The sequence below is a fragment of the Drosophila obscura genome, unplaced genomic scaffold (genome assembly GCF_018151105.1).
Source record: "Drosophila obscura isolate BZ-5 IFL unplaced genomic scaffold, ASM1815110v1 contig_181, whole genome shotgun sequence".
Lineage (NCBI taxonomy): Eukaryota > Metazoa > Arthropoda > Insecta > Diptera > Drosophilidae > Drosophila > Drosophila obscura.
This window is the reverse complement of record NW_024542769.1, coordinates 750240-758572: the sequence shown is the minus strand read 5'-3', so window position 1 is coordinate 758572 and position 8333 is coordinate 750240. Positions and strand designations below refer to the sequence as shown.

General features: G+C 45.7%; 2 protein-coding genes across 2 annotated transcripts; one reads left to right on the top strand and one right to left on the bottom strand.

Moving 5' to 3' along the window:
- Window positions 1–450: 450 nt before the first annotated feature.
- On the bottom strand, window positions 451–6864 carry LOC111076741 (G2/mitotic-specific cyclin-A). The gene is made up of 7 exons (XM_022370658.2): window positions 6229–6864; window positions 5384–5595; window positions 5046–5316; window positions 1871–2094; window positions 1589–1793; window positions 1267–1514; window positions 451–1195 (listed from the first exon to the last, which is right to left on the bottom strand). Exons 1-7 carry the CDS (start codon window positions 6457–6459, stop codon window positions 1051–1053), a joined length of 1536 nt encoding a protein of 511 aa, XP_022226350.1. The 5' UTR covers window positions 6460–6864; the 3' UTR covers window positions 451–1050.
- LOC111076742 (RIB43A-like with coiled-coils protein 2) lies at window positions 2851–4437 on the top strand. Its single transcript, XM_022370659.2, has 2 exons — window positions 2851–3103; window positions 3172–4437. Exons 1-2 carry the CDS (start codon window positions 2978–2980, stop codon window positions 4189–4191), a joined length of 1146 nt encoding a protein of 381 aa, XP_022226351.1. The 5' UTR covers window positions 2851–2977; the 3' UTR covers window positions 4192–4437.
- Window positions 6865–8333: the final 1469 nt, after the last annotated feature.

Here is an 8333-nt window from a genome sequence, read left to right as displayed (position 1 = left end):
AAATCTGTTTTGAATGAGAGTATTCATGAATTTATCCTCTTAAGTTTCCCAACTCCTTTAATACGGTGCAGTGCCACAAAAGTTGCTCCAAAGTGAACATAGAGGTATCTTTAATTTTTTTTCAATATAAGACCAAAATCTATTTCTTGTGCATTACTTTCACAATTTTATTGAGTACAATACGTTTTTATGGAATATGAAGCTTGCGAGGCGACCGCTAGCAGCAATGCTATTATCAAGTTACATTTGAGGGGTTAGTAGATCGTACTATATGTATCTAATTGTATCGCTAAGCCACCACAGCTAATTAACGATTGGTTCAAATACTTTCCAAGCGTCGTTGGGTTCCATGGGCTCGTTGGGTCCTGAAGCTTAAGTTCTGGGTTGTTATTGAATGGTTCTGTGGTTTTGTGTTGTGATGTGCTAAGGTAAAGTAAAACCTATTAAGTGTCTGGTGTAATTTGGATGTGTGTATTTGTTACAATTGTTGCGTGGTTCACAGAACATTTATAGCCTAACTAGTTAGTACGTATATAAATATGTAATATAATTTCTGAAGCTGGCTGTTAGTGCGTACGATTATGGTAAAAGACACATTTAATACATTCATGTGACACTTTTATCAAAAACAAAAAAAAGGAAATACATGGCGAACATATTAAAGAACTCAAACAGTAAAATATTTAGTATCCAATGGAGTAGAGTTTTTGGACTTGATTGTTGTTTTCATCGCTATTTTTGCATTGGTTAGTTTTCCTAAAAACTGCTGCAGCTTCTTCTGATCTCCCTTGGCGTGGTGTGGCGGCAAAGCAGGCCCTCACCGTGGACAGTAGGAGGTGTTGGTGGTTTGCTGTAGAGGTGACTAATCTCTTATATGGCGAGGCATATAAAATTGTCCAGTACATGTTACGGGAGCTTGCCGATCCGCCACGTGCTGTAGATGATCTCCGCTGTCTTTTCTTCTTTCTTTTTGTTCTCTCCGACTCCCATCAATTTCTCAGTTAAATACAATTAGGTCTAAAACTACAAATAATACATGGAACACTAAACTTAAAACTTATAAAACAAATTAACTTCCGATTTGGAATTGATAGCCGCCTCCTCCTGTTTCTGCTTGGCAATGTAGCCCTGCAATAGCTGATCAAAATCTTTCTCATTCAGCTCGATTGTCTCGATGGAAGCTACCTTCTTGTACCTGTGTGACAATGGAATATCGTAATTAGGATCAAGAAATCCAAATCTCCGACAGGATCATTTGCTACTTACTTTTCTCTATTGTATTTTTCCCGTATGGCCTGGGTGTTGAGCTCCTTGGACGTATTGTGCGTTTGGCACAGCTCGAGCGCCACAGTCTTCAAGTCCTCTAGTTTGTAGGTAGTGATTTCCTCTAGATGCGGAGTCCAAATCTCCATGCCGAGTATGTGACGCGACATGGCGAGCGCAGCGGCCGACGTCAGTGACGGCAAGTGCTCCAAGTACGGTTCTCCCTGCATAAGCGCCAGCTCGCACAGGAACTGCGAAGCGAGACAAGACAAAAGTCAGAGATTAGAAATGTATTAAGAATATTGATCCTATATAAAAGACCCACCAGAGTCAGACTCTTCAGCTTCTCGGGCATGTCGCACATCACAGCGTACGTGTTGACAAACACATAGGCCGTTGGGGTGCACAGATCGAAGGAGAGCGTCTTCAGAATGACCTGCTCCATGCGCAGCACTTGCGACTTGGTGTAGCTGTCGTCGGTGAGGAAGACAAACTCACCCACATCTGGTGGATAGATCTCCTCGTATTTCCTGCATAAAAGTAGTTGCATAAAGGTGAGAAATGCACATGAGCACATCAGGGCCAATTCTGGTGCCACTTTACTTACGAGGCAATGTACATGGCGGCAGTGCCAACCAATTGCAGCTTTGGACGCACCACTGCCATCTGGCTGAGGAAGCGGTCAAGGTAGGAGACCGATAGGTAGAGGGTCTCCGTGTCCAGTTTATACTCCTCCGACACCTCCACCAGCCAATCGACCAGGATCGAGCGCATATTGTAGTTGATGTCCTTCTGCTTGCGCATGTACTCGCGCTTGGGGCGACGTTTTTTCTAAAAATTACGACCGATTAGTTTGGCAAACAAAATAACTAAATAATTGTGCAAAAAGTGTGCAATGAGAAGAGCAAAACCGGGTACATAATTCTAAGAATCTCGTGTTTACCCTGCTACCCATGAAGATTCCCAATATTAAAATGAAAATCAACAATGAATATTTGAAAGATTCGGCGGCACATTCACAGAAGAGCTTGAAAGATGTGCATTTATGGTTGGGTTTCCCCCATCTTTTGCCTTTTTATTAATATTTTACCAATATACCTAGGATTCCAATATACCCTTGAAGCTAGCATATGTCCAAGGGGTATTTCACGCATGACCAAATCGTTTTGGGTACCCAGAAAACTCAAACAACTCCACTCCCTCTGCCATGAGAATCGAATTTACTAATTTATATTTGTTTATTGGTTATTTCGTGTGGTACGTGAGGGGCATTCCAAATCCCACCGAGACGGGGGAATCATTTGCAAAAAAAAGCCCATACAGGGTACTACCTGGGTATGTATGTACATTAGGTGTTTATTTAATGGTCGCTTTAACGATTATTGGACACGTCAAGCGCCAGGCGGAACCCAGTGATGGTAAAGGCAAAGATTGGAAAAGAATCTGCATTTCTCTACACGAAATATAACGAGTTTCTATGGTATTTTTCAGGGAGTGGGAGGGGGTAATCATGGGAGTGAGGGAGGCGTCAAACGATAAACAAACTAAGAAACTTAGAAGCGGAACACCCGGCAACCGGGCAAACAAACTCAACTCCGAATCAGAGGCAAATATTTGCTTTCAGTGAGAGAGAGACACACTTTCAGATTGAAAAAAAATCTTTCAAGAGTATTTTTCAAGAGTATATTGTAATTGTGTTTGAAGCAGCCACAGGATGACTCTGAAACTGGGTATCTGCACAAAGGGGGACCTCGACGAGGCCATGAAGCTGCAGAAGCGCGAGCAGTACGAGGAGGAGCGCAAGAAGCGCATTTTCAACGCCAAGCAGCGTCTGTACGGGGTGAGTCTTGGGGTCGGAGGGCAGGCTTTTTTTTGACTCCTCCTCCACGTACTCCGATTACTATGCAGCTGGACCTCGAGACTCTGGAGCGTCAGATCCTGGAGAAGAACAAGCAGCGGAGCGTGCAGCTGGAATGCGACAAGCGGTACGAGGAGCAGGAGCAGCTGCAAAAGCGCCTGATCGCGGCCAAGGAGAAGGAGCTGGACATGCAGACGCGCGTCGCCAACTCTGACCTGAACTACTACCGATGCCGGTACCAGCGTAAGGAGCAGCGCCGCGAATTCGATCTGAACGACCCAAACTATCTGAAGAAGGCAAAGCCCATGCGTATCGCCGACGACGACATCACGCTGGGCGTCTCCAGTGCCCAGATCTTCTCCGGCGAGGATCTCTACAACAACGACCGTAAGGTGCGGCAGCGGGAGCAGCAACGCGCCTGGCTGGACCAGCAGGTGCTGGAGCGCAAGCAGGCGGAAGCGGCACGTCGCCAGGCGGACAACATGCTGATGGAGAACATAAGCTGCCGCGACAAGCATCTGGAGGAGATGGCCAAGTCGGAGCATGTGATGCGCAACCACATCATCCAGAAGGTGCGCGAGTTCAACGTCAATCTGGCCACGCAGAAGCAGGTGGGACGCGACCAGGCCAAGCGGGAGAAGTACGAGGACGATATGGCCGAGATATACAACATGCTGTCCAGCGACATGCTCACGGAGAACCCAGACGTCGCCCAGTCGCGCACCGATCCCAACAAGAAGATCGCCTTCATGTACCGCGGCATGACGCCCGAGGAGCTTCTGACCTTCCGCAAGGGCCAGGAACAGCAGCTACTGGAGGCGGCCCAGCGCAAGACAGAGGCACAGCTCATGGACAAGCAGTGGGAGCAGTACGCCATCAACATGGATCGCACTCTAATGCTCAAGCAGATCGAGGTAGACCGCCGTCGCAAGGACCAGTTCGATGATCTCATGCGTGCCAATGCCAAGCTGGCGGTGGAGCAGGACGAACAGCGCAAGCACTCGCTCGAGCAGCTCAACAATGCTGTCTTCGACGACTTCTACGATCAGTTCAACAAGAATTCCCGCTAGTTTATATTCACACATAAACGTTCCAAGTAGTCCGATCTTTCTCCGTGTCACGGACTCGATTAGGAAGTCGCCCCAGTCCCCGTTGCAGCACTGCAGAAATCCTGGGAAGGCTTCCCAGTCGCGTCCAGGACACCAGTAACCACCATTAAATTTGTATCAGTTTAAAATGTAATACACCGTTGGATCAATCGTTCGTTGGGACTGTCTTGTTAGAAATTCAAATACATTCCTACGGCAGAAAATATCAACCAGCTTTAGTTTGGGACTGATTGGGACTGTATTCAATTTTAACTATATGGAATCTAATCTAATCTAATTGGAGTTCAGCAGATGGAATGTATCCGCAATCTGAGAGAAAGATTGCTGATATTACTCTCAAGTTCCCCGATATCTTAGCGTTTTCAGATAGCAATGATAGTCTTTATGGGGTGCTCTGCCTGTTCCCTACGGACATTTTCTTGTGCAGGGCATAAAATGGCAGGGGGAAAAAAACAGAAGCAGAGTCAAAAAATGAAAGAAACAAAGGACGCGGGGCAAGCGCGCATTTCCCGCTTCATGGGCATGTGACGGAGATCTTTGGAAGACAATACTCTTAGAGGCAGGGCAGCGACGCGTGAAGCAACAGCAACCGCTCATCAGGGTGCAGTCCGTGTCTTTCTCTGCGCCTGCGTGCACACACACACAGACACAACACATGTGAGCAAGAGCACAGGGAGGGGGGTAACTAATAACAGGGAAACCAAGGCACTCACGGGGGAGATTTCCTACAGATGACAGTTTTTCTTATCTTTAAGGAAATATCTTTGTATTACGTTGCACCCCCAATGTGCGCTGCTCTCCGACCCTGGACTTACCTCGCTCTCGTGGAAGTTCTTTAAGATGTCCATCTGGTACTGCACCACCTCGAAGAATCGCTGGCGATCGTTGCGTGGCGGCAGCTCCTTGGCCCGGACACCGGGGGCAGCTCCACATTGTGTGCCCTGGGCCGGGCCGTCGTCAGTGGCGCTGCCGACCTCGATGATCGAACGATCCACAGACATGGGCGACATGACGTCAGTGACGGACATGGGCGTCCCCTCGAGGTCATATTCGTGCTGTATGGAGAACTCCTTGGGCACCGCGTTGCTGTACGGAAGGTTGAGGGACGGCTTGTGTTAGGGAAAGGGGAAAAAGAGTCTGGGGGGATACTCACTACTTGGCGTCGTACAGATTCTCCTTGTCGGCGGCAGAGGACTGGCCCTTGACGGCGCCCGTCGGCACCACCTGTGTGTCGATGTTGTCCTCATACACCGAGAATGTCTTAAACTGCTCCACCACGGGCACAACGTTCGATTTCTTGACGGCCAGGCCAGCGTAGTCAGTGTTTTCGTCCGTATTGATGTTCCTTACGTCGCGGAAGAATTGCTGTAACGTAACATGCACATACAATCGTTAATTTGTCGCAGACTGTGTAAGAAGGGGGTAACGATTACAGCAACAGTGCACCAATTGCAGCACTCTCGCTCGTTTCCTTTCGTTGGAATAATCCTGTTACGTCTCACGCTGCCGCTGTGCGCGCCTTTGGCTGGCTTCCCACAGCGTGCGAGAGTGTATTAGTGTGCGATGTAATTGCATTTTCATCCTCTCTCTATCTCTATGCATTCTCTTTCAAAAAGGCGCGCAAAGTCTTGCAATTACATGGATGTGCAATTTCTAGGTTAGTTTTAGGTTAGGCGCGAACAATTAGCAGAGGTTATCTCCCGAGTGGAAGGAGTGGGCACATGCAACCTAATCGCGCATAGCGTTGCGAGAGAGAGATGCACAGACAGAGAACAACCACCGCGCTATCATACCCAGGGGATCGAGGCGCTCCCTTTGCAAGGAAAGCAGGCAGCTTACACAAAAAAAACACACACACACGCACACATGCACAGAAAGATCCCACCACCAACACGCTCTGTCAACGAGACAGCAGCTGCATTAGAATGCGCAGAGCACAAACAACAACAACAAAAAGGACAGACTGGAATGGAAATAACTGTGCTGTTCGGGACTTACCGCTTTCCCCAATGGCGCTGGATGAGCACGCTGAACATTTCCATGATTGTTGTTGGAATTAAGCACAGCGAAATTGGTGCGGGGGCCAAGTGCAATCTTTTCCTTGCCACCGCCGATCACGGCCAGCGGCTGCTTGGCGGCACCCATATTCTTTTCCTTTAGAGCAGCCGGACCAGTTTTGGCCGGATTCTCCTTGTTGTTCAGGTCGTGCAGTATTTGGAAACTGGCCATTTTTGCGTCTAATTCAGCTTCCTTGCTCTAAAAATTGTGACTGCGCGTTTCTCTCTTTATCTTGTTCGCTTCAGCTGCGATTTTTATTAAGCGTCGCTTCGGCTTGTCGTCGTCTCGCTTTCTTATGCTCGACGCTCGCACCAACACATACGCACGGCTATGCTCAGCGCACACATTTACATTTACTCAAAGGCAAATTTTATCGTCAAAACCTGACGCTGGAAGGCAGCACAAATACACTCAAAGTTTACACAATTTACGCAGAATTCATTTGACTATCAATTTTTACAACACATCTGCGTCTCGCCAGCGCTCGAATAATTTATTTTCTAGATTTCTAAACAACGCTCGCTCGCACTGACTTCACGTTTGGCTCCGACGCCGTCAAAAATTGTACTTATGCTTTTGTTTGATTTTTTCCCGGTCCCTGTTCCCGATAACGATAAAAAAAAATCAAACGAGACTTAACCCACTTACACCCCTCTATTTAAAAAGTTGAGCACCCTTTGTTAAACCGCGGAAAATAATACTGTTTGTGAAGGCTCCTTGTAGCACCATTTACTTACAAAACAAAAATGACCACCGATATCTTTCCCCAGTAATGCGTAAAATATGTTAAGTTCACATAAATATGGTGGAAATATTAAATACCCCCCTGGGCGACAATGGGATAACGTTCATTTGTATTGATTGAAATCATATTCCAAGATTTTGATATTCAGTTCAATAATACTAGCTAGGCAGCCCTCACAGCCCTAAACAAGTAATTTTATCCGATAGATACATCAATTTTCTACAAGATTGACTAGTTTCAGGAGTCCTTTTTATTGCATTGTTTATATAAAAAGGTTCAAACAAAAATGGCCAAAGCATAAAACGTAAGTGTGTACGAAATGTGACGTCATTTTTGCTGGGTAACCAAGTTTCTTTTATGCGTATGTACTTTTGTATACCTTACCTGAAGAACCACCATGATTTGGGAGCGAAAAATTTCGGTTTTTTTTGTGCGCTAAATGGAGTTTGGCGGTCCTTTTGAAAAGTATTCGTGAGTATTAAAATACCCACTGGTCGACAATGGGTTAATCGCACCATGTTCACGATCAGAAATTATATTTCTCGATCTTGAAGTACGGTTTAATATTACCAGCAAGCTGGGACTCTCAGCACTAAACATATAGTCTTATCCAATTCATGAATACATTTTTTACAATATTTTCTAATTTGTAGGACCTCTCTTTATTGGGTGATTTATATTCTCGGTATCACTAAACTGAATAATTTCGTAGAGATAGAGATCAAGTTGGACATGGAAAAACGTGAATCTTTTAGGATGAAACTCAATTTCTAGGCGAGCTTTTGTGGGTGTTCACGGTCATGTTAAAATATCCTTTCAAAAGGAGGATACGAGAAAACGAAGAACGCAGTAACGTAGAAAATTACCATATCTACCAGATGGTCGAATCTGCATTAGATCGGATCATTATTATAGCCAGAATGAAGAAATTAATTTGCGAAGCATCCGCTACTCATTCTCTCTCTCTCGCTCACACACTCTGCCTCGTGCGCCCTTTGGCGGAGGAGATGTAGAATCTACATTGTAGATGTAGCAACAAAATGTAAACAGATAAAATATTTAAAAACTCCACATAAATCATAAGCTCACATACATATATACGGACTGAGTACAGGTATAAAAGTAAAGTCGCGGGTATCGAAGCGACTCACAACGTTCCCTCTCGGTTTTGTTTTATCAGTGGATTTCTACTGGTGTGATAGAAACTAATTTTTCAGGTAATAATATAGGGGGCATCTTTTGGGAAGACCAACTGTGTTCTATATAATTTACAAATGTGGCATATAGTGTGGGGAAAAGC

Coding starts and splice junctions, on each gene's coding strand:
- LOC111076742 (XM_022370659.2), top strand. CDS start 2,978: ATGACTCTGAAACTGGGTATCTGCACAAAGGGGGACCTCGACGAGGCC. Junction 3,104..3,171: donor CCAAGCAGCGTCTGTACGGG/GTGAGTCTTGGG, acceptor ATTACTATGCAG/CTGGACCTCGAGACTCTGGA.
- LOC111076741 (XM_022370658.2), bottom strand. CDS start 6,459: ATGGCCAGTTTCCAAATACTGCACGACCTGAACAACAAGGAGAATCCG. Junction 1,794..1,870: donor GCCGCCATGTACATTGCCTC/GTAAGTAAAGTG, acceptor ACTTTTATGCAG/GAAATACGAGGAGATCTATC. Junction 1,196..1,266: donor GAAAAATACAATAGAGAAAA/GTAAGTAGCAAA, acceptor ATTGTCACACAG/GTACAAGAAGGTAGCTTCCA.